This window comes from Crocodylus siamensis, chromosome 3, assembly GCF_052110815.1.
Source record: "Crocodylus siamensis isolate JL-2025a chromosome 3, ASM5211081v1, whole genome shotgun sequence".
In the NCBI taxonomy this organism is placed as follows: Eukaryota; Metazoa; Chordata; order Crocodylia; family Crocodylidae; genus Crocodylus; species Crocodylus siamensis.
The window spans coordinates 259,871,578-259,897,089 of record NC_143397.1 but is presented as its reverse complement, the minus strand read 5'-3'; the positions used below and the strand labels follow the sequence as shown (position 1 = coordinate 259,897,089).

The window sequence follows — 25,512 nt, the reverse complement described above, 5'->3', positions numbered from 1 at the left end:
GTCCCTGTCACAAGCAAAGAAGGACCCAGGGACTTGAACCAAGTTGGACTAACTGCAGTTCCTGAAAGATATGGAAACAAATCTCAAAACACTTGTAACCCTGTAAAAGAAAGCATAAAAAGCAACAGGCAACACGCATCAAATGAGTCATAGTAAACCAACCTAATTTCCTTCTTTGACAAGCTAACAGATCTGTATTGGAGCGAAGCAGTAGATGTGATGTATCTGGACCTTAATTAGGTGTTTGACATTAGCTTATAATAAGCATGTCATGCATGACAAAGAAATGTATTCCAGATAAAACTGCTGTGAAATGGCTGGGAAACCACATTCAGAATAACTATCTGTGGATCACTGTCACTTTGGAAAGGTGAAGCAAGTGGGGTGAGAGGTACTTGAGGGGGTCTGTCCTGGGTCCGGTAGAAGACAATATCTTCATTAAGAACGCGGAGCGTGGAGTGCAAACTATGCTTATTCCATTTGTAGGTGATACCACAAGCACTTTGAGAACAATATAAGTCAGATTTTGTCAAGCTGGAGAAACAGGTTAACAGACTTGGTCTAGGCTGGGCCAGATTCAGCCCACAGAGCCATGTCATCTGGCCTGCAGGGGTCTGAAAACCTGGTGGCAGAGTTAGTTGCTGGTCCACTGCTGTCAGGTTTCCAGGCCCCTAAAGGGCCAGCAACACTGGGGCATTCCAGGTGTGCAGGGCCTGATCTGGCATGTGGGTGGTGGAGGCAGTGCAGGACCAAAAGGTTGAGTGAGCACCATTGGTTTAGAGCACAAGTGCAAAGTAGCATGTTTCAATAGAAATGACCAACTGCCGAGATACAGGATGGAAAACTGGCACGGCACCATTTCTGCAGGAAAGGCTATGGGGGTTGCAGTGAATCATAGACTGCACGAGGAGGTTTCATAGTTTCATAGTAGCTAGAGTCGGAAGGGACCTAGGTAGATCATCTAGTCCGACCCCCTGCCTTGGCAGGAAAGAGCACCGGGGTCAGATGACCCCGGCAAGGTGCTCATCTAACTTCCTTTTAAAAATCCCCAGGCTAGGAGCCTGCACCACTTCCCCTGGAAGCTGGTTCCAGGCCCTAGCCGCCCTGACTGTGAAGTAGCGCCTCCTAATATCTAATCTAAACTTACCCTCCGCCAGCTTGTGACCGTTATTCCTGGTCACTCCTGGCAGCGCACGGGGGAACAGGGACTCCCCCAATACCTGCTGATCCCCCCTGACCAGTTTGTAGCAGGCCACAAGGTCCCCCCTTAACCTTCTCTTGTGGAGGCTAAACAGGTACAGGTCCCGTAGCCTCTCCTCGTAAGGCCTGCCCTGCTGACCCCTGATCATACGAGTGGCCCTCCTCTGAACTCTTTCCATATTGTCCACGTCCCTCTTGAAGTGTGGCGCCCAGAACTGGACGCAGTACTCCAGCTGCGGCCTGACCAGTGCCGCATAGAGGGGGAGGATCACCTCCCTGGACCTGCTCGAGATGCATCTGTGGATGCATGACAGGGTACGATTGGCCTTCTTGACTGCCTCCCCACACTGTCGGCCCATGTTCATCGTGGAGTCAATGACGACTCCAAGATCCTTTTCCGTCTCCGTGCTGGCAAGAGGGGAGTTCCCCAACCTGTAAGTGTGATGCCGGTTCTTCCTCCCCATGTGCAACACCTTGCACTTATCAGTGTTAAACCCCATCCTATTCTCATCCGCCCACCGTTGCAACCTGTCAAGGTCAGCTTGTAGCCTATTGCACCCTTCTAGTGCACCCACATCCCCCCACATCTTAGTGTCATCAGCAAACTTGAACAGGGTGCTTTCTACCCCCTCATCCAAGTCACTGATGAAGATGTTGAACAGTGCGGGCCCGAGGACCGAGCCCTGCGGAACCCCACTGCCCACGTCCTTCCAGGTCGAGAAGAACCCATCCACTACCACCCTCTGGGTGCGGCCCTCCAACCAGTTGGCGACCCATTTGACCGTGTGGGCATCGACACCACAGTCTCCCAGCTTTTTGATGAGGACAGGGTGAGAGACAGTGTCGAAAGCCTTCCGGAAGTCCAGAAAGACTACATCCACAGCAACCCCTGCGTCTAATGATTTGGTGACCTGATCGTAAAAGGCCACCAGGTTGGTCTGACAAGACCTGCCACTGATGAACCCATGTTGGTTGCCCCTGAGCATGCATTCCCCCGCAAGGCCCTCCTGGATGTGTGCCAGGATAATTTTTTCAAAGAGCTTACCCGGGATTGAGGTAAGACTAACTGGCCTGTAATTTCCCGGGTCCTCTTTTTTTCCCTTTTTGAAGATAGGGACCACATTGGCCCTCTTCCAGTCCTCCGGCACCTCACCAGAGCACCACGAGTGCTCATAGAGCCGCGCCGGGGTCCCGCAATGACCCCGGCCAGTTCCTGTAGAACCCTAGGGTGAAGATCGTCCGGACCAGCGGACTTGAACACGTCCAGCCTCTCCAGAAGTACCCTAACTAACTCCTCGCTAACCCCTGGCCCAGGCGTGTCTCTCCCGGGGCCCGAGGGGGGCCCAGCAGGGAGGTGGCTGAACTGGTCCCTATTTAGGAAGACAGAGGCAAAGAAATCGTTAAATATGTTAGCTTTGTCATCTGGCATGATGACTAAGTTGCCCATCGTGTCCTGCAGGGGCCCCACATTACCCGGGACCCTCTTTTTACCCCCTATGTATTTGAAGAAGGACTTCTTATTGTCCCCAATCCGGGAAGCTAGTCCTATCTCCATCTCTGCCTTGGCCCTCCTGACTGCCCCCCTACATCCTCGGGCGACTGTAACATAGTCCTTCTTGGTGATGACCCCATCTCTCCATTGGGTGTATGCCTCCCTTTTAGCAAGGAGACATTCCCGGATGCTCTTAGTGAGCCATGGGGGTTTATGTGCCCTCCTGCTCCCTTTGACCCTTGTTGGGATTACCTCCCTTTGGGCATGGAGGATTGTCTCCTTAAGGAGCAACCACTCACCTTCGACATCTGATTCCCTTCCCCTCTGGTAATATGCTGTACTAAAGTGCAGTGCCCAAACATGGACACAGTGCTTCAGAGAAGGCCTCACCAGTGCCAGGGTGAAAGAATCACTTCCCTTGACTTGCAAACAGTGCTTCTCTTCCTACAGCCCTGGATGCAGTTGGCTTTTTTGCAGCAAGAGTACATTGGTGGCTGTAAGCTGAGTACAAGCCACTTTAATGCCCAGCTTCTTTTCTGCAGCACTGCAGCCTAGCCAGTTTGTATTTGTATGTGTGCATCCGGATGTCCCATCTCAAGTGGAAGAGGGAGAGGAAGATGATAATCTTTGTCTGTCATCTGGGGCAGGGAGAAAAAATAACAGCCTTCAGTCTTGGCAGGGTAGAGTTTAGTTAGATCTAAGGAAAGTCTTCCTAATGATAAAGAATTGGTGGTCCAAGGAAGTTGTGGACTCTCCATCATCAGAACAAGTTAGACAAACTGCCATTATGAATGGCTTAGGCCGAGTTGATCCTGCCTTGAGGTTGAGGATGGATTATTTGTCCTGTTGGGGACCCTGTCAACAACATGGGTGACTTCTAGCATCCCACAGCAGGCTGGATGCTTCACAGAAGTGAGACTTAGTCTTTATCCCACAGAGCTGCCAGCTAACACAGAGAGGAAGAAGTGGTATGACCATGCTCAGACCCAGCGTAGGCATGTGCACAGCTTGGTGCATGTCCTTTTTGGTAAGAAGAACAGAGAGCAGTGTGAGTGCATGTTAAGGACTCACTATCATGGCATCACAGAAGTGATTTTTTTGGAGGCACTTGAGCAAGGAAGGTAGTAAGGGGAAAAAGCTGTGGAGATGCTGTTTACAGGAGAAGGCAAAGGCAAGGGCAAAGGCAACACAGGCAGAGCAAACGGGGTGGGGGGCCAGTACATAAGCTCTTCCATTCTGCTGCATCTCAGTTGCAATGCACAAATCCTGGAGCATTGTGATCGTGGGTCCTCGTGGTGGTATCTGAGTGCCTGTTGTGAATGGAAACTACTATGGCAAGGTAGAAACAGCTGAGTGCAAACCATGGAGCGGATCAAGATTTTTGGGGGGCTGTGGCCTCCTTTTGGGTTACAGATGTAGTTTTATCCAGCGACAGCCCCCCTCTCCCTCTCCCTTCCTTCTACTTCCTGTGTTGTGACCAAACCAGAAAGGGAGCATTTAAAATTAATTTCACTGCCTCTCAGGGGGCAGGAATCTGTGCCCCTGCAAACTTTTTCCAAATGTTGCTTCAGGAAGAGAAAATGAGCTGGCCTTGCCTTCAGAGAGCATGCCTTTTGTAGGGCTGTCCCCAGGGAGCTAGAAGGAAGGCTCCTGTCTTGGAAGATCCAATGTAGTAGATGCATTATGTGGGAAAAGGGAGGTGGCTTCAGGAGGCAGCCTGTATTCCTGTTGCCTCAGCTGGAACATAGGGACAGCAACTCCTGAAGCTCAATTTTCTAAACCTCTAAAACTATTTTTATAGAACAAACCCCCCATGAGTTAACCCCGTGCATGTTGGCAGCCTTCTTTGCTGCCTGCAGGCAGAAGTGTGAGGAGAAGTGTTGCTGTCTACAAGTCAGTTAATCCCATTTCTGCTTTTGCTTTCTACAGCCAGGGTGGCCAAGCCACACAGCCTGTTGCTTATAATAGAGGTGAGGCCTGTGGAGACCCGCAGCCTACATTATCTGTCATGAGCCAGACAGCTTGCCTGCTGGGATGGAGAGAGATTTGGACTCGGGAACCTTTAATCTCCATGGGCCTCACCTCCACACTGCAGCTGAGCAACAGAATCTGCTCCATTTGATGCAAATCAAAGGAACCATATTCCTTGCCCATAGTATAGGCTTGCAGGTGGTCAGTGTTCGGGACCCCCATTTTAGAAGCCCTGCATCCTCATCTGTGCCACTGGCCACCTTGTCTCTCTTGTAAATGTAGCTGAATTAAGCATCCATTCCAGTGCTGTCACTCGGAGCCTGCATTGACCAGTTCTGGGGTGGGGAGACCATTGCTTCTTGGCCTGCTACTGCCATTGTGAAGAGAATGTCAGCTTCCAAATTCCCTTTTAAGAAAAGATGCAACAGTGCAACAAACAATTAAATCAGCACTGCATACGAGGCTGGTCTGGAAATGAGATGTTACTGTCACGGCCCAGATCTCTGGAAGAAGCACGGTAGATCTGGAAGCGCAGGAATCTCAGTTTTATTACACAGAAGAAGGTCCCTGTGCTGCACGAGCTGATGTTTGAGATGTTTGTGCGGATGAAGCTGTCCATCTTCCCCACCAGCTGCATTTCATTAACAGGGATCCCAGCCTCCATTTCCTTATGGGCTGTAGTAATTTGAGCAAAACAATTCTGGTCTCTGCCTCACCAGAGCCCCATGTCCCAGGTTTTGCGCAAAGAAAGGACCACATCTTATCGCCCAGAGTCTCCCAGCCCCATCTGATGTGGAGGTAGAGGGAAGAGTGTTGCATTGCCCAGTCCATTCCTCCTTTCTCCCCCACCAAAGATCCTGTCTTGATTTCATTGGAAACTAAACTGAAGCCTGCCTCATGCAGGTGCACTATCGAAATCATCAGCTGGAGCATCTGCCACTTCAAAAAGGAGGCAACTCAAGCTCTCTCTCTGAAAAGGGAAATGAGGTCCCTGGAACCCAGTTGCCATTAAGCCCAGTTTTATGGAAAGAAGACTGCACGTGCCTAGTTAAATTTCACTCTTGAGCCGAGTGGGAGATGTGCGTGCCTGGAACCTGTCCAGCTGTCACGGCTGCTGCGGATAAGCCCCAACACCAATATTTTCAGGAAAAAGGAGCTGGCTTGTCTGCACTCATGCAAATGGTGCCCAGTGGCTGTCCCGTACTCCTGCCTGCCGCCACGGTGTCCTTGATCGCTGTCGGAACTACTCCAGTCCTCCTGGCTGAACTCGAGTGATTCCCACCTGATACAGAGACTGTGGGCCACATTTTTATGACCTCTAAATTAGCCCATTGTAATGTGTTGTTTTACAGCCTTCCTGTGCGAACACTGCACGGACTCCAGCTGTTCCAGAGGCTGGGGCCAAAGCATTAACTCTCACGCCACGGCCTCCACATGTCAGTGCAGTCTGGAGGGAGCTGCGCTGGAGGAGAGTCAAACATCAGCGTGACTTTAAAATTGCTTTGATGGCTTCTAACACTGTGTGTAATGTGGGATGTGTGTGTTTTTATCTCGGCTGCTGCCTTTTATGAGCTTAGTCACTGCTTGAGATCATCTGAAGTCAGTTTTTATTGGCCATTCCAGCCTATAGGTTAGAGACCTGCGGAGTACTTGTTTTCAGTGCGTAGTGATACAGATCCGAAATTAATTACCAGCCACAGCCTGCGACGCTGATGTTAAAATAACCAGACCAACTGCCATCTTTTTACACTGGCTTGTCGTGGGAGCTGGTTTTCTGTCCCCCCTCCTGCCACTCAGTCTCCATGCTGTGTGCCAGTGCCTGTGACCGGACTGCATCCCTGGCACCTTCCCATTTTACAGCCGTATGGCTCTGGCACTGGGGAAGAGCTCACCTCGCTTCTCCCTTCCCCTTTGCTCTCTGGAGGAAGAGCCAGACTGTTTCAGTGACCCCTGCCTATGGCCAGGATTGTGGTTTGAGCTCCTGCCTTAAGCTCTCCTCCCAGCCTGGCAAGATGATCAGAGCTTCACACTTGTCTTGTGAGGACAGTGTGTATGTTGCTCTGCAGCATCCTTGTGTTCAGGTCTGAACACTGTATCCAGCCTCCTGGTCCTCTGGATCAGAAAGAATCCTGCCAGCAATGCTTCACTGAATTCATATATAGCTTCTTATGTCTGTTCATTATATGATTAAATAATGCATGGGTGGGAAGTCAGTATTCCTTTCAGGCTTCTGATAACGTGCTACATATGCTTAGTGAGTTAGTGGTATAGGCGTGGTGTTAGTCAAGAAAAGCAAACCATGATCATCTCCTGAGATGTCCTGTAGCACCACAATGCACCCCACAAGATCTGACAACACCAGCACCAGAAGCATTGGCCTGTGCAGAATACTGGGAACAGACCAGATGGAAAGGTTGGACTGGAGACCCAACACCAAAGAAGTTAATGGTATAAAGCACTTAAGTGGGGAAAGGGCTTTTCTTATATAAACAAAGTTGTATTTGCTTACTTGCATTCCTTAGAGAGTTTCTTTTGGCAATGAGAAAGTTGAATATAAAAAAGATATACCTTTTCTTCCTTTTTTCATCTCTTCATGTCTATTTTACCTCCAAAGCCTGAAATCCAGTAACACTGCATCCCACCCTCACGTCATGCAGCATCTTTCACTTCTCCTATGCACTGAACTTCACGTTCAGCCACTAGCAAGGGGTTGCTTTGGAGACAGTGCTGTGAAACAGTTTAGGCTTGTCAGATACGTTTATAAAAAAAAAAAATACCTAATTTGGTATTAAAAGTAATAATAATAATACTGCTGGCTCTTCTTGAGACAAAGTCAGGTCTTGGATGGGTTTCTCATGAGCATTTATGTGCTACTGAGTGCTATCTCTTGCCTGTGGTAGAAGTTTTTATTGTTGTTTGGAGAACTTCTTGTTTTGCATCTAGGTACTGAAGGAGTGAAGCCCTGAGTGAGAAGAAAAGGGATTTGTTGTATCCAGACCCTTGAACACAGGTTTTTGTTTTTCAACAAAAATCTCTGTTTCACAAGCCATTTCTGTGGAAGCCTTTCAGTTAACTGCTGCTAAAACGTCTGATGCATAGTTGAGTCATGCAAGGAGTCCTCTGCCACAAACAGAAAGCAAACCTTACTTAGTGTTGGGAAGAAAATCCCAGCTGGGGTCAACCTTTGGGTTGGTGTGAGCATGAGGAAGCTTTCAGGCCTTCTCGGGATGTTGTAGAGAATGAAAGGGACATGCACCTTATGCTACCCATGTAGGTCACTGGAGATGGAGATCCCATCCACGTGCCCTAACGTACCCTGTTCTCTACTCACCCTTTGCACGTAGAAAAGATCAAGTGCAATATCTACTCCAAACTGGACGGGAGGAAGGGGAGGTTCTCACCATGGTAGTAGTAAATTGCATATAATAATACTAAGGAACCATGTGTGGGATTGGGGCCCTTTTAGGGTACTGCATGTTATACAAACAGAAGAGACGCACACCAGGAAACTGGCCACTGGCTAACTAAAACCACCTAGAATTTCAGCTTTCTGCTGAGTTTTGTCAGTGCAGAAAAAAATACTGAACTGCCTAGAGCTGGCCATTGCCTCCAATGAGGCTGCAGAGAGCATGCTGTTGGCTTGCCCTTGGCTCACTGAGCCTGAGCCCTCAGGCCAGGCCAGGCCAGGCCACTTGGCTTACCACAACCATTAGCACTCTACAGAAGTCTTCAGCTGAACAATGCTGGGGACAGAAAAGGGAAGGGAGTACATATGCGCAGGAGGGAAAGTGCTTTTCTCTCTTGAGAGCTAGATCTCCGTTTTTCCAGAGGCCTGGCTTTTCTCTCTAGCCCTGCTGGTGGTGCTTCAGGGCTGAAAATAAATAAAGCAGCCTTTGTGCTGCCTTATGTTCCTGCTTCATTAGACCACAGGTACTTACGCTGTTGACTTCAGTCTGCCTTACTGGTATTTATCATAGACTAAAGTTCGGTAGCAAGCTTTTACCTGCCCAGTAAGCTCATGTCTCCTTCCTCCACCTGAGTACAGAAGCACCTTCACCTCTACTTGCAGGCTGGGCACCAGTACCACTGAAATTGGAAGGTCTTGGGAAACTGGTAGTCTTGTGGCATGTTAGCTTGCTGCTTTTTGCACATCTGACAGCTGCCTTGTTCTTCTGGGGTTGACCATTACACATTGCTGTTGCATCTGTGTGTATAAATCTGTGTGTATAAAATGTTAGACAAAGTTCTTGGGGTCTGCCTATGTCCTTAGACCAACACGTCTACAACCAGCACCCCCTGTACAGTGTTATACTTTCACCGGAAGGGTGACCAGTTTCAAACTAACAAGATAAAATACTTTTTTTTATTCTACCTGTAGTTAACAGTTCAGGAGAAAGAACGCAGCAGAGCAGAATGCATTAGCATGAAGGTGCAAGGTGAAAGATGCGGCACCGATGTAATGGTGGGGATTTATTAAAGGCCGCCAAATCGGGAAAAGGAGGTGGATGAGGCACTCTTCGAGCAGATGACAAATCTGTTCAAAAACTGTGGGATGGCACTGTTGGGAAAATTTTCCAGACATCTGCTGGAAGAACAATGCAGCCAAATGCAAAATGTCAAGCCAGTGCCTAACTTGTGTGGAGGACAAATTTCTGTTCCAGAAAGTAGGTCATCCAGTTGTATCCTCCATCTTGGACCTGGTCCTGACCAACAGGGAAGAACAGGTGGAGGATGTGAAGGTGATGGGTAAACTGGGGGGAAACGATCATGATGCAGTAGGTAGAATTCCAGTTCCTGAGACGGAGAAAGCTTGAGGTCAGCAAAATAGGACACTAGATTCCAAAAGACATGTTTCATCTGACTCAAGATGCTAATAGGCACAGTGTTGTGGGAGGATAGGTTAAAGGATATAGACACCCAGGAGGGCTGGGAGACTCTGAGGGGCACAGGATTGGATGCCCAACAAGAAAGCGTCTGAGCACAGTGGACACACACGGAGAATGCCGAGAGGCCAGTGTGGCTGCACAAGGAGCTTCGAGGATGTCTCAAGTGCAAGAGGAAAGCATGCAGGCGTGGAGGGATGGGCAGGTCACCAGGAAATAGCAAGAGCCTGCAGAGACCAAATAAAGGAAAGGCCAAGAAGCTGTGCGTCCACCATTAACAAGCCAGGGGGAAGTCTTAGCAGAACATGTGGAGAAGGCAGAGCTACTCAACACTTACTCTGCTTCAGTCTTCGCTAATAAACCTAAGCTGGCCAGACGCCTGTGAAGGATTATTTGGATAAGGAAGGGGCAAACTGAGGGTGAGATAACAAAAGAGAGGGTCAGAGAGCATTTGGGTGAACGAATTCAAGTTGGCAGGGCTGGGTGAGCTTCATGGAAGGGTCCTGAAGAAGTGGGCAGAGGAGATCCTGGGGCCCTTGGCAATGATCTTCATGAAGCTGTGGGAGATGGACCAGATACCAGAGTACTGGAGAAGGGCCGGTGTAGTGCCCCTCTACGAAAGGCGAAAAGGACCCGGGGAACTACGGACAGGGTCGTCTCCTCTCGGCACCCAGGGTGATGCTGGAGCAGATCTCAGGGAGGCCATTTGCAGGCATCTGGAGGAGGAAAGCCTGGTCACGAGCAGCCGGCAGGGTTTGATGAATAACAAATCGTATCCAACAAACCTGATCTTTGACAAAGTACCTGCTTGGTGGATGAAGGGGACGCTGTGGGTATTGTGCATCTGGGCTGCAGCAGACTTTGACAAGGTTCCACGTGACCTTGTAAACAGATTGGAGAAATGAGGACTGGACAAAGCTGCGACAAGGTGGGTGGACAGCTGGCCCAACAGCCACGAGCAAAGGGCAGTGATTACCAGGTCCATGTGAGGATGGCAGGAGGTTTTGAGTGGGGTCCCACAGGGTCTGTCCTGGGCCCAGCACTGCAGCGTGCAGTTGTTAACTATTTGGATACTAGCATAGAAAGTTTCTTGAACAAGTTTGCAGAAGACATTAGGAAAAACTTCTTCACAGTTGGGGTGTCCAGACTGTGGAATAAGCTCCCTCCAGAGGCGGTGCAATCCCCAACCCTGGAAATCTTCAAGAGGAGACTGCATCGTCACCTTGGTGAGTGTAGCGGGTGGACCCAATGATCTTCCAAGGTCCCTTCCAGTTTTACAGTCTATGAATCTGTGGCAGATTGGAAAGCTGGGCTGGAGCTAAGAGGATGAGTTTGAATGCAGACAAATACAAGGTGCTGCAGCTGGGGAGGAATAGTGAAAAACACAAATAGAAAATGGGGGACACCTGGCTGGATGGCAGCACTAGGCGAAGCATCTGAAAGTCTTGCTGGATCACAGACTCAGTATGAGTCTGCAATATGATGCAGCCACACAGAAGACAAACGTGGTTTTGGGCTGCCTCAACAGAAGCGTTAGGTGCAAGATATGGGAGGTGATCACGCCTCTCTACTTGGCACTGGTTAGGCCGCTTCTGTAGTGCTGTGTACAGTTCTTGGCTCCACACTTTAAAAAGGACATGGAGAAGCAAGAGGGTCCAGAGGTGGTGACAAAGATGATCAAGAGCTTGGAAAGCAGATTGTATGAGGAGAGGCTGCAGGAGCTGGGAATGTTCAGCTTGTGGAAAAGGCGCTTAAAAGGGGAGACATGACAGCAGTCTGCAAATACCTGAAGGGCTGCATAAAAATAAGCGGGAAAGTGCACCTCCTCTTTCTTGCTACAGAGAGGAGAACTGAGTAATGACTTGAAGTTGCAGCAAAGTTGGTTTAGATTGGATATCTGGTAAAACTTCTCCACTGTGAGAACAGGGAGGCCATGGGAGAGATGCCCAGCAAAGTTGTGGACTCTCCATCACTGGAGTTTGGACGGCCACTGGTCGGGGATTGTCTAGGTGTAGCCATATCTGTGTTCTTTACAGATTTCCCAGGCTTCTGGGCTTTCCTGCTTGCCCCTTGCCTCCCCTCCTGCCACCTGTGTCAGGGGGGTTTTACGCTTCCTCCAGAGGCTCTCGGTGCTGGCTGCAGCCCAGGCTGGGGATGGGGACTGGGCTGTGCCAATGCTCCTGCTGAGATATATCCCCAAGGTCCTGGCTAGAGGGTCTTGCCCCTGTGCTCAGGGTCAGACTGGCCGTATTTGTGCTCAGGAAGGAATTTTACCCCATGGTCAGATTGGTATGGGCTGGGGGTGGTTTTACCTCCCTCTGTAGCGGGGAGCGTGGCCCTCTGCCTGGGATCTCCTGAGCATATATTGACCACGTTGCATAGAAGCAGGACCTTGGCTGCTGTGGTTTCCCTGCTTTCCCTGTGGCGGGTTAAGGTGGTAAATCTGTGTTGTGTCAAGGTTGACAGTAGTCTTACATAGAGGTTAGATTATGGTTTGGATGGGGTTGTTCTTCCTTAGGCAGGGGGTTGGACTGGATGATGTCTGGAGGTCCCTTCCAGCCCCACCTCTCTGTGTTTCTATGACCTTGTGAAAATCATTGCCGCAGGAGGTGGTGGAGGCATAGAGCGTTGCCAGGTTCAAACAGGGACTGGATAAATTCTGGATGATAGATCTGTTAAAGGCTATTGGAGAGAATAGTTGGAGGTGTTTCTTCTGATGTCCCTAAACCACCAATGGTGGATGCCAGGGAGAGTATTAAATAGGGGATAGATGCCTCCAGAGAGGTATCTGGTTCAATGCTCTCTTTATAGGGTCCATTTCTACCACTGTTGGAGATGGGATGTGGGCTACACAAACCATTGGTCCGACCCAGTGTGGCGGGGCGCATGTTCTTGTGTTCTGTATTAGACAGAAGCAGTCTCCTGACACCTATACGATGAACTGCATTTATCTTGCACCCTTGACTACTTCTGCACTCCATCCACTAGTCTGAGTGAGAGTAGGCACTACCGTTCCAGACCTTGGAGCACTTTCCAGGCTGCAGCTTTAATAAAACCCACTGCTTCCACAACTGTTTCCCTTTGCTTCTAATAAGAAATTTTCACAAAGAGCATAGTGGTACTGGATTGAAGCTGGACAGTTTTCAGATCTGCACTTATGACAGCATTAAAGTGCCATAGCCAGAGCTAGTTTAGGGCTAAGAAATGGGTGCTGTCAGAAAACAGGTCCTGACAGAGACTGGTTTCCAAGCTTTCGTGCTACCATGAAAAGCCCTGGAAGAAAACTGAAGAAAGATGTCCATGGCAGGACCACTGCTTCTCTGGTCTGTCTTCTTTCCACCCTTTGCCTCAGCAGAGATGGGCCCTGGGCTTGAGCTTGGAGGAGGGTGGCTAGAAGCATCTGCCCCCTTCCTTCTCACAGTGGGCAGATAGTCTGAATAGGAGAGGCCCTGTCTGCTGTCACTTGTGTACTGATCTTGAACCCTGTGCTCTGCAGATCCTAGAAAGCCAGACAGTCCCTGACTCAACAAGAAGCTGACAACTGAAGTTTAGAGGCTGACATAAAACAGGCAAGTTGTATTGCCTGAGGACCTGATCTTTGTGCAACTGCAGGGGGTTTTGGCTTCAGTGTTAATGTAGTCCTAGCAAGAAAGGCTGGGCTGGGGACCTCACAGACTGGGTATGGTTGAGTTTAGGGGAAGGTCCCACAGGAAAAAAACAAAAACCGTGTGAATTGTCTTCATGTCTTGTTGCCTGTGTAAAATACAACTATCTCAAACTGGTACCAGTAAAGCCACACCATGTCTGTGGTATGGATTATGTCTATGGTAAAGCCACACCATGTCTGTGGTATGGATTATGTCTATGCACACACAGCTTATCTCATCTCCTACAGTCCTAAAATGCAGACAGCATTGTGGCTATGTAACACTGCAGGAGGCCTGTAACCTTAACTCTGCCTGTCATATATATATGTATGCATAACAATTAGGGTCTTCATCCTGTGACCACATAGGAGTATATGATGTAGAACCAGCTAAGATCAAGAGATAGTTGCCAAAATATGATACAACCTTCCTGCTCCCTTTGGTTTGTCTTCCTCCTTCCACCCCTCTCTTCCCATTTCCCCTGTTCCAGACAGACATTTCTACTGTGCACTCCACTGACTGCTCCAGTTGCCCAGTGACCTGGTCCCATCTCCTCAGATCTCTTACGCCCACTCTCATAGTCTACTTTACTCTGCTGCTTCCTCTCTTGCTCTCTGATTAAATCCTCTAACAACTCAAGTGTGTTTTACCCTGTATGTCTCCAGCTTCCTTCTCCTTTTCATCTCTAGGATTATCACATGCAGTGTGTGCAGTTTTTACTTGGAATTTCTGTCCTTTGTTTCATTCCTAATCTCTTTCCAGTCCCAGCTCCTCCCCAGTGCTCTCCTGAAATGGCTTTTGCCAAAGTCCCTTGTGACTGATTTCTAGGGATTGCTCAGAACCCACTCTCCATCCTCTTTCTTCTCTTTTCAAGACCCTTCACACCCATCCTCACCCTACTTAGTGCCTTTCCTCCATTATCCAGAAGTCAGGTCTGGCTGTGATCTGCCCAGGATGTCAGCTTCCATTGCCACTTGTTAGATTTGCAAACAGGTACCTCTAGGCTTTCTCCCATTCTACTCAAGAAGGGCTCCCTATAAATATCTGCGAAGCTATACTCCTAATCCCTCTTTACAGCTTGCCTTTTTTAGGATGTCTACAGAAAAACTGACAACAGTCAGACCATGAGGGTGTCGAGGTTCCTGCCTGTTATATTGACACTACTTCCCTGTCTTCTGCATCCATTTGCTGTCTCTTGTCTTATACTTAGGTTTTGACAGAACAAAGAGCAACAGTCTGAAGTTGCAGCAAGGGAAGCTGAGGTTAGCTATTAGGAAGAATTGTCTTACAAGGAAGGTACTAAAACACTGGAATGGAGTCCCCAGAGAGGTGCTGGACTCTCCATCTTTGGAGGTGTTGAAGACCCAACGAAACAGAGCCTTGTCTGGGATGATGTAGCTGGGGCTGGTCCTGCTTTGAGCAGGGGGTTGGACTAGATGTGACCTGATTCTAAATTTGAGAGGGCTGGGACTGTTTTCTTCTGGTGTGTTTGTACAGCTTCTTTCATCTTAAGGTCCTGATCTGACTGGGGCTCCTCTGCCCTGTGCTAATACCAGTGATTAAGCAATAGAAGCCACAGAGAAAATGGTCTGGAAGGGACTTCCAGAGTAATATAAGATATAATAAAAATATAACATGGTATTTATTCTATATTATATATCATACTATATTTATTATTGCTGCAATGCTATATAGAAGTGTACTAATGAAAATTAAATAATCCTGATAATTAAATGTGCGTTGCTGAATGAGCTGAGTTAGTTTTTAAGGTATCCCCTGCCCTGCCTTCTGCCTGACACAGCTACCTGCCTTTCTCAACCAGTAACGAGAGCAACTAGCTCTTCTAGATCTGTTGATGCGTGGTCCTGACACCCTGGCTGCATGTCTGTGTTGTGAGCTTGGAGTGGAAATATAATACTGAAGCATGTACTTGGGCTGGCGTGACCTTCCCCAAGGGTTGAACTGCCTTGTAGTTACAGTGAGGTAGGAACATACATGTGGGAGCTTAGTGGGGAGTAGCTGATGCCCTATAAGTTCACGCCCAACTTACCTCCCAGCCCCTCATTCATACAGCCTTATCTCAACCCTCTAGAATATATCTGAATATGAGTGAGGGTTTTCTTCCTTGCCCTGCCATCATGGCAGTTATATTTCAGGTCCTGACTTGACCCCCACAGAAGTTATTTACACTTGAAGGGGCAGAAGGTAGAAAGTCAAAGAAGCAAAGACCCAGATAAAGCATGTTGAGTTATGGTTGTAGTTCCTTTTCTACTGAAAATGTATTTTCAGTACCGTAAATCTGAGGTGCTCAAACCCCCGAACGAGGAGATTTTAGAAAGGAACGTGTCATTTTCCTTTGGTTTCTTGACCTTTGAGGCTCCTCGTTGTCTGGCTTTTTGGTGCAACTCGGGGTTATAACCTGACTCTAAAAGAATAAAAATGGAAGCTGAGATTCTTGTGTAATCACCTGGATCCAGAAGCCGGGCTTTTAGAAACGCACCACATAACGGGGCTATGATAAAATATGAGCTGGCAACGCTGCATTTTGTTTAAAGAGCGGGATATTTGATGGGAAATGACAGTTAATTTACTTCAGGAATTACTAGCCATAAAGCCAAGCCATGGATTTTTCACCCACAGCAGTTTTCACTGAAGGAAGGATAAAGGGACCATTATCCTGAGTGTGAGCTGATAATGAAAGCTGCCTTAGGAAGACTCTTTTCCAAATAGGATGGACGGTTCTCATGAGAACCCATGTAAGCCCATAATAACAAATGAGCGTCTCTTCTGGCTTCACGAGATAACAAATGCGACTCTGTGTTTGGCTAAGGCCTCGTGGAGGATAGCGCAGGCCTTTTGGAGAGGCTGGGAAACCGGGCTTCTGTATAAAGGCACCCATTTTTGGTCTGAATAGACCTGCACGTCCGTGTCAGTGCAGGAGCTGATGGTCCCAATCAGCTGGCATACAGTACGAGGGCCCTCGCGTGGAAGAATATGTTGGGGCGGGATTAAATCTGTGCAGAAGTTGTCTGGGGGGGGCGGAAAAATCTGTCTGTCTCACCATTTGGTGCTGGCTTCCATGACCAGGGTATCCAGTCCCCTTACTCTGCCTCCGATCGCATGGTGTTGTCAAGCCAATTTTCCTTTCAGCTGATGAGATGGTGGGCCCGAGTTCTTCGGGAAGATCCAGATAATCCCAGCCAGCCTCTCTGGCTGTGTTGCTTGGTACCTGGCTCCTGCCTGGAGAAACCAAGGGGAGCACAAGTGACAGTAGCCCTGTGTGGCAAAGCACCCGAAGTGCCGTTTCACTTCTGCTGCCTCCCTTTCCCCCAGCCCACATGCCACCACCATGTGTGACGGGCCTGTGGAGCTGCGTCACCAGCCCCCAAGCTGGTCGCCCCGGGCTGTCAGGGCCGCTGCTGAACACAGGTCCTGACCCTGCTTTGAGAAACGCTGCCCCTTGCTCCTTAGCAAGCAATCTTCAATGCAATGCATGTGACAAGGCTGCGGCGGTCCCTGGAGAGCAGTGTTTTAAGAGGCAGGTGCAGAGAGGGGTCGAGTTATGCTGTTCTGTAAAAGCTGTCTAAATAAAACACTTGTAAGATCTTTTAATAACCCCTGAAATGAAATGTTTGAAACTGGCCCTTATAAACTCTTCACCAGCGTGTAATTGCCTCATAAAACAGTGCACTAAAGAAAGCATTGAAGCTCTTTCCTGTTTTCAAATCATCTTAACCCTTTGTGGGGGTTCCTCCAGCTGTGCGTGTCTGTCTAATTACGTTCTTTCCCAGCCTTTCCTTAAGTGTCGGCAGGGAGCACCGAGGGCCTTTAGCCGCAGAGCTCAGGCCCTTTAAGCGTTTCAAGTTCAGTGCTAAAAATGAGGCTGTTTTTCTCTTTGAGCTCTGTGTCCACAGCAAGTCCCAGGCCCACATCGCCCTACACCCTGCATTTTCCTCCCTGTCAAATGTGCTGCTTCAGGGAAACGGGCGTTTTACACTAAAAAGATCCTCTGGGGAGCTGGGTAGGGAAGCTCTCTGCCAAGGTATTGACAGCTCCTGCCTGGGACGTGCTCCTATAAGCAGGCAAAGGTACGGGAGCACCAGCAGTCGGGCAAATTCAGTGCAACAGGCAATACTTGCCAGGTCCCACCTCCCGCCGCTAGCCAAGAGATCCTTTTCAGAAACTGCCACGTAAGAAGTGGTTTTACTCTCAGGTTATATTTGCCACCTTTAGATTCATGAAGTGCCCTTTGTATTTGTCTTGCAATAAAGCTCTAAGAGAAGTTTCTGATATACCTCCTCTGTCCTGCTTTGTAGCTTTTGGGGTGAAATTCTCCTTTTTATTCCTCACCACTTCAAACTGGCCAGCCTTTGTAAGGGCTTTTTTAGCTGGGAGGCTCCCTGACCCTTTAGTCCTTTGCCGCGATCTGTGAATTTCTGGCATTTCCACTACATCTGTTGGACAGGAGAGTGTTCTGCAGAGGTGACAACAGAGGAGACCAAAGAGTTAGCCTTTCAAATTGAAATGCAGATTACCACTTCCCCATTCAGCAGTAGAGGTAGCACCGTGTCTGACAGGGACTGACAGGATTACAAAAGGGGCCCAACTTTCCTGGCCTGCAGTGAGACGACAGTGCTGCCGTAGAGACAAACAACTCAGTTCAGCAAGCACATGCTGCCCTCACCTGTCTGCCTGTCCACGAGCCAGCCAGTAACTAAGCCTCAGGATGGTGTTTTAGCTAGGGGCACACGTGAGACTTGGTTATGGCTATTGCAAAATATACAAAAAAGGCCAAATACAAAGTCTTGAAAGGGGATGAATGCTGCAAACCAAGGGCAGCTACCCAGGGGCTTTCTCCAAGGCGCTTGCTTTCCAGCTAGAAATCAAAGCAAACAACTGAAAACACCTCCAGGTTGGGATGCCGCCAGGTCCTGTATCTGGGTGTGGTGCTGTCTCCTCCGTCTTGGTTGTCCTTTGCAATAGCCCATTGCATGAGCACCTGGGCAAGGCCAAGGGAGCTGAGTTCTCTCCTTGGGGTCCACACAGCCTCCCTGCCACGGGGCCACGTGATCGGCTTACAGCAGACATGAAGTTCTGCACTGCGGGCATGACTGAACGTTACTGCCCACATGTGAGCGTCTGCTGTTGCCTCAGCTTTGCTGCAAGTTACTGGCAAAGCAAAAGCAGCAAAAAAAAGTTTCACCCCATCCACTGAGCTCATCATGGAGCTGACATCTGGGGGTACCTGCAGTCATCTGGCTGCAGCTTGCCCAGTGCTTTCCCCTGAGACGCATCACCTGACGGCTTTGTCCTCTCTTCCAGTGAGAATGAGGCGCTGTGGAGGGAAGTAGCCAGCTTGAGGCAGAAGCATGCCCAGCAGCAGAAGGTTGTCAATAAGGTAAGGCCGGCACCACGCAGTGGAGTTTTGCTGGAGAATTGCACTGACAGAAACTGCAGCCTCCCTGCAAGCAGCAGGGCCCCTTCTCTCAGCCGGGAGAGCGACACCAGCCCCATGAGTGACAAGGCTCCTGGTGCAGCTCTGGTAGCAGCTGGTGATAACTAGGGTGTGCTGTGCACCCTACTGCATTGCTGCATGGAGGTGTGTGGACTGCCAGCTTCCCCATGGAAGCTGCTGTCTGCCACCAGAAGTTCTGCACTGTGGACAAGCCCTCAGTTCAGCAGGCTAGTGCACGTCCTGCCATGGGCACAGGCACCTGTCAGCCGTTAGGGTCCTCAGGGAACTGGGGCATCAGGGATGCTGTGTTTAAGACAAAGGGATTCTCAGGCACTTCTGCTTCCTCCTTTCATCCTGAGCATCAGGAGCCCATGTCACAGGGTGAGTCTTATCGGATGTGTTGCAGTATAGAATTGAACTATCCAATCCTTTGTTTTTTTCTCCCTGGCCCTTGTCTCTTAGTCTGGAAATCATCCCAAGTGCTGTGCAGTCTGCCTTCTCACTGCCTTGTCACCTGACACTGCTCTGAACCCCTTGGCAAGGAGCTGGGCTCATAGCTGTTGACACCCTTGCTGTGTACAGGCTGCTATACACCTGATGATATCAGTGTTTCTTTTTCCTCCCTGCAGCTCATCCAGTTCTTGATTTCACTGGTGCAGTCAAACCGTATCCTTGGAGTGAAGCGGAAGATGTAAGTTTGCAGACAGGCTCCTGGTGTGAGGGAAGGGGAGCAGGCTAGAGCAGCGACAGCAGGGGTTCCTCTGAGGTCCCTTTTCTGTGTAATGTCCTTCTCCAGTAGTTGCAGCACCCAGCCATGGCCTCCAGCTAGAGAGCAGCTAAATAGGCCACAAGCCCTGAACAGCTTAGATCCTGATTGTTGTCCAGCAAGTCTTGCAAACCAAACCCTATGAATTCTTGAAGAACCTCTTTCTCTCCTAAACCATTGCAAAAAATGAGATTTGCAAAGTAAAAAGCTGCTAAAGGCTTTAGACTTGCCACCCAACCCTCCTTCGCCACTGCCGTGCTGTTTGTTGCCCTAGTGTAGAAACATGGGACTGAGAGAAACTGTCTGGACCAACAATCAGTGCCCTGCAGCTGTGGACACCATGTCCCGTAATCCCTATCACAAACACATCACAGCATTGACTTGCAAAGCAGTTTTACTGTTCAGATGTTGCAAGCTGCCCGTATTACTTTGCCAGGTTAGATTTGAAGCTGCCTACAGGCCCGGTTTTGGTTACAGCCTCATCACTCACAGCAAAACAGAGCTAACAGGGCTTGGTGTTGCTCCGTGGTCATGTGTAGGTGTCTCTGCCCATGGGAATCATAGAGATGGGGAAGTTTTAGCCCCAGCATATTGGATTTCGATCCTAGGGGTAATTACTGCCAGGTTCACTGGGGACCCAAAGAGGGATTTTTAACCATGCATAAGAGTGGAAAGACTAGTGGTTCCCTGCCCTTGCTGTGTCTGGTGGGAGCATGGTGTCATGATGAATTGGATTCCTCTGCGCACCCTGGGCCCGGCTGCTCTGCTGCACTCCAACACACCCTCCCGCCACCAGTCATAGGCCCAGGTGCAGCCATGTATCAGGCCCTTGGGGATCCTGGCTCACGTCCCAACCCTCTGTTCTCAGCACCTGGGGCACAGCTGGCAGCTCCCTTATGGTGCTTTGGATTCTCTTGCAGCCCTCTGATGTTGAACGACAGCAGTTCAGCACATTCCATGCCCAAGTACAGCCGCCAGTACTCTCTGGAGCACGTCCACGGCTCATCCCCATACGCAGTGAGTACGCCATGTGCTCCAGGCCTCGGGAAGAGGGGAGCAGAGCAGAGCATGGGGACGTAGGGCTGTTGTGAGGCTCTTCTCCAGCTGGCCTCTCCTTTGTACCGCGCTTTGCTCAGGAGCTTTTTGTTTTGTTTGGCAAAGGGTCTTAAAGTGGCAGCTGCACTCTAGGTTAGCCAGGGAGGAGGAAGCTGTTAATCAGTAGCTGATTCAGAGGCAGAAGACTGGGACTGAATATCAGCCCTGCAGACAGGCTGCAAGCAAGGCAGGCATTGGGATGGCATCTGGCTTCGGGAGGAAGCAGAGACAGCTGACGCTTGTGCACATATTCAGCCCCTGTGGCTGTGTTAGCAAAACCTTTCATTCGAAGCACATCCAGTAGCCCATCCAGTGCAGGAGGAGGATAGCTGGAGGGCAGCGTCGCATCAGAGCCTGTGCTGGCAGCTCTGTACTGGACACTTGCTTCAGGCCTGGCTTTCTGTTGCAGGGATCGGATGCTACACACCACAGTCAGCTAACTGGCTCCAGCAGGCACACAGGCAGGCCTTGCCCCATGGGCCCAGGAGGAATCTTTGCCATTGTGCCCTTTCCTTTAAATTGCTGTGGGAACCCAGCAAGTCCTTGATTTTTGTCTCCTCCCCAACCCACCCACAGACCCTTTGATGTCCTGCCTCACAGATTCTGTTCTGTAGCCAAGGAAGATGCTGAGTCTCTTCCAAGTCTGTCACTGCTGCTCCTTCCCTCCTTTGAACACACAGAAGCCCCCTCACTCATCTCTGCCCAGTCCCAGGACTGTGCAGGTTGCTTCTGCTGCAGGCCTCCCAGCCAGAGGAAGTGAAATATGGTCTCCTGCATTGGGATTTCTGTTTGCCCTTCACACGAGTGAGCCCAGTTGGCTTGGCAGGACACAGAGTTTCTGCCTGTGATTAACTGCCCTTCAGCCTGGAGTGCAGAGGCTCGTTAAAAATGTGATGGGGTTCAGCTGTCTGTGGAGCCAAGGAGGCCCAGTCCTGCCGGATCCATGACAGCAGTAGCTGCCTCAGCAGCAATTGCTTTGGGGATAGGTGAGCTGAACTCGGTCACCTCTTCCTTCGATTGCACCTGAGCTGGGCTGGTTCCAGACAGCATCTGTCACCTGGGGCAGACCTGGGTTTCAGAGCGTGCCCTGAGGGGATTGCACCAGTTGCTCTGGAGGCCCGTCTGAGCCCACACCTGCGTTACATTAGGGAGTCAAGTGGTATTTCCTGGGCAGACCTCCAGCCCCTTCCTGGTGTGGGTCTTTTGTGAACGCGGTGCTGCTGGCGGGGAGGTTTACAAGCACCCCACAGCACCAGCCCCTCCTTTTTTTGCCGCCTTGAGGCTTGTTCCCATTTTCCTTCCACGCTATTAAAGCACAAGAGAAGGTGCCCAGGAAGCTGTATAATAGCTCCAGCCCCACAGCATTGCAGGGCCTTCCTGCAGACTGCGGCCACCCACTCCTGTGTTCACACTCCCCCGTGGGCAGAAGTGAAGAGCAGTGGCAGTAGCAGACTGCATGTGCACGCAGACACGCACCCCTCCTCATGGTACCCTAAAAACCTAAATGCTATTAAAAGCTGCACTGTAATTAGATCAGCCATGTAGAAGCTCTGTGTTCCCAGTCAACCCCCACCTTGCCCTGTGGTCTCTTTTTAAAAGTGCCCTTATTTCTGCATGCAGCAAACACTTCAGTGAAGCCTCTGGGAGTTTTTCCAGGCTTTACAGGATTGTTCTAATTACGAGAAATGCAGGTGCCCGGCTTCTCTCAAACGCAGGCGTTTAGGACTTCCAGTGCAAAGCAGAACTGTGATGGGATGACTGGGCAGCTTTCTGAGCCATCTGCCAGAGAGAACTGGAGTCTGACCCTGCCACAGGCTTTGTCTTTACTGCTGAAAAAAATATGTTCTTACCTCAAGACCACTAACTTGGTGTGAAATCTGAGTGGGATGTGGCACGGGTAGTATGTACTTAGACTTGGCTAAATCAACCCTATCCTCTTCACCCAGAGGTGACCTCAGCTATCTGCGCCAAGGTAAAAATGACCAGTGCCTTTTCTCCATTGGGACTCTCAGGATAGCCATCTTCATGAAACAGCACAGTTTTTTCTTTGCACGTAGACTGAGATGAGCAAAGGCAGGAGGTAGTCAAAGAGCCATCTCCCAGGATAACATGCAGTCAGTTGTCATAATCTGAACTTTCCCATGTGCACATTCATGCGAGTCACATGCATGCGTGCAGTTCTCTTTCTTGTGCAGAAGTAACAGTGACAAGTGGGTGAATAGGAGGCTGCTGAAGCTGAGCTGCTGGGCATGTAGGTTCTGCATGGCAGTGCCCCCACCCACAGAACTGTACCTTGTTGCACAGGAGCTGTGTGCACACAGACGTGTGGATCTGGCCTCACCCATGGCTCTAGAGCTCTGCACACTTACCCTGTCGGAGAATCACAGAAAATTAGGGTTGGAAGGGACCTCAGGAGGTCACGTTTAGTCCAACTCCCAACTGTCCACATGGTTCAGTCCATCCCAGGAACTTGGTACCTCTCCCAGCTGTCCTGCCAGAGGACTGGGTATGCAGCAAGCCAGAATGATTGTTCTTCCATACTTCTCTGGGCAGAGATGGGCAGAATCTCCACCCCAGGTTGGGACCCTGTCACACTGATGCACAGAAAAGGTTCCAAACAGATTACAGTCTAGACGGGCAGGGAGAGGGAGGCTGTAAGTCGGCATGGGTTGAGAATCACAGGTTGATTTAATCATAATGGTAATGAGGATCTCCAGCTGTCTCCCAACCTCATTGTCGCACACTGGCTGACTTTGTGGAGCGTCGAGGGGGGACATGGAGGAGAGTTTGCTGCCCCTGGACCAGTTCAGCAGAAGTGTTGGTCTGGATTATGGATTGTTCAACTCTACCGCTGATTTTCTGGCATGTGACTGTATGCACCAGGGAGCCAGCATTTGGCCCATAATTGTATGGAGAATGTATTGTGCCTTACATGAAAAGCCTCTTAGTCTCCCCTCCCTGACAGAAAGTCTCTGGCTCTGTCACCAGAGCTGGGGCCCTGCTCAGGCAGTCCATAAATTCCTTCCTGAGCAAAACTACTTCTCGGTCCAGTTGTCTTTTCCCATTGCATTGCAGGGCTGGCAGTATTGTCATTCCATAAAGCCCAGGCTCCTGGAGTCAGGGGAGCAGGAGAAAAATCTCAGCTTCCCTTTACCAGTGCAAGGGAGAGGGAAGCTCTCGCCATTTCAGGGGAAGGCTGGAACACATTTCCTCTGAAGGCCTGAACACTAGAAGGCAAAGGAAAAGACCCTCTGATTTTTGCATTTTAACCACGTTGTGATTTTTAAGCTAGTGTGATGGTTGTTTGGAAGCTAGAATCAGGGTTTCCTTGAATGCTTGGGGTTGATACTAGTAGGGCTTTAGCCACTGTGTTTCTTCACTGCAGGTCAGGAACTCATAGCCCTCTGATGCAAGTGAGCAGTTCCTGCCTCACCCACCCATTGAGGGGGTGTTCCCTGACCTTGCTAACCTGAACACTATGATTTGTTTTTTTCAGGCTTCTTCCCCAGCATACAGTGGCTCCAACCTGTACTCCCCAGACTCATCAGCCAACTCTGGCCCCATTATCTCTGACGTGACAGAGCTCGCCCAGTCCAGTCCCTCGGCCTCCCCCAGCGGCAGTCTCGATGAGAGGTACCATGCAGAAGCCATGCCTTGTGTGAGATCCCCAGTGTCTATGCATAGAGCATGAGTTTCTCTGTCAGCCTGGGTTGTGAAACACCAGCCCTAGCCCAGGGCTCTCAGTAGAGCATCAGCTTTTCCCCTTGATGACTTGTTCCAAGAAAACACTGCAAGCCAGAGAGCTGCCAGCGTCCTTGCGTTATGAGCAGATCCCACCACTTTACAAGGAGTTTGACTAGGCCCTTCAAGCGGCTCTTGTTCACAGATTGGGTTTGTTCCTAATCTGTCATTGTGTTAACAGAGGAAACCAAACTCTCTTTCCCATTTTCACTTTGGGTCTGCATGGTGCTGTCTGCAGGGGACCCTGTCCCACAGGCCACTGGGAATTGCTGGCCTGCCTTCTCAGTCACTAGAAGGGCCGTCTCCCCATGACTCTCAGCCCTGGGGACATGGCCCTGCCTATACAAAAATGTGTGCAAAGGAGATGGGGGAAAATATAGTTGCATATCTACTAATTACCACTCTAAGAGACGGTGCCTGGGTCCATCACCAGAGAGCTGAAAGAGCCTGAAGCAAATGCATCTCACCGCTGCAACAAGGGAAAGTTTCCAGCTAGTCCCAGCCCAGAAACACCAACTTGTTCCCCTGCTTAAAGCACCCAGGAGTCCTCAAAGACACTTGGACAAATCCTGCATGCCTCCCTCTCCATTCCTCCTTGTCAGCAGGAACCACCTGCTCTCTTTTCCTTTCTAGTGCTGCCAGGAACACACACCTTTACATGGCTCTAGGTTTGCTAAACAGGCCCTTTATTTTGTACGCGCTGCTCTGTCCCGGTGGGCGCACACCCTCACAAAGTGTACCCTCACCTTTGCAGAATCAGGTCAGCCAGAAAAGCTATCCCCACACCCTGCAAAAGCTGAGAAGCGGTGGCCCTGCCCTTTGGGAGAGAGTTGCTTTCAGGCCTGGCCCCCCAGAGGAGCTGTACACTTTTGAAATGTGGCTCGCCAGCATGGTGATTGTTATACCAGCATTGCAGTATGCATACCCCTGTGCCCTGCTTCCAGCAGCCAGGGGCCAGGTCGTGCTTGTTTAAGGCATCTTTGTGCTGCTCTACCTGTAGGCATGCCAGGAGTTGTATTTTTCTCTATATTAGCAGCAAGTCATTCCTGCTGCCCAGAGTAATTGCACCAGTGCAAAACAGTGCAGAGCAAAGTTTCAACCAAGCCACTGACCTAAGGCTGTGGTCTGCAGAGTGTACCAGGAGGTTGGAACGGAAACTCCTCTGCAGGAGAGGGCAGTGGTGCCTGGGGCACAGCTTGAGGGCACAAGCAGAGGGGGAACTGTCCCACCCCATCCCAGCACCACGGCTATAGCAAAGCTGC

The 25,512-nt window shown here is 49.9% G+C and overlaps 1 protein-coding gene across 2 annotated transcripts in view; it reads left to right on the top strand.

Moving 5' to 3' along the window:
• HSF1 (heat shock transcription factor 1) overlaps window positions 1-25,512 on the top strand; it is an 89,007-nt gene that overhangs the window by 48,880 nt on the left and 14,615 nt on the right. For both annotated transcript variants that reach the window (XM_090040893.1, XM_090040892.1), the window contains exons 5-8: window positions 18,516-18,591; window positions 19,278-19,339; window positions 20,335-20,431; window positions 24,006-24,142. In XM_090040893.1, the coding sequence (XP_089897019.1) occupies window positions 18,516-18,591; window positions 19,278-19,339; window positions 20,335-20,431; window positions 24,006-24,142 (372 nt within the window). The remainder of the gene's footprint in view (window positions 1-18,515; window positions 18,592-19,277; window positions 19,340-20,334; window positions 20,432-24,005; window positions 24,143-25,512) is intronic.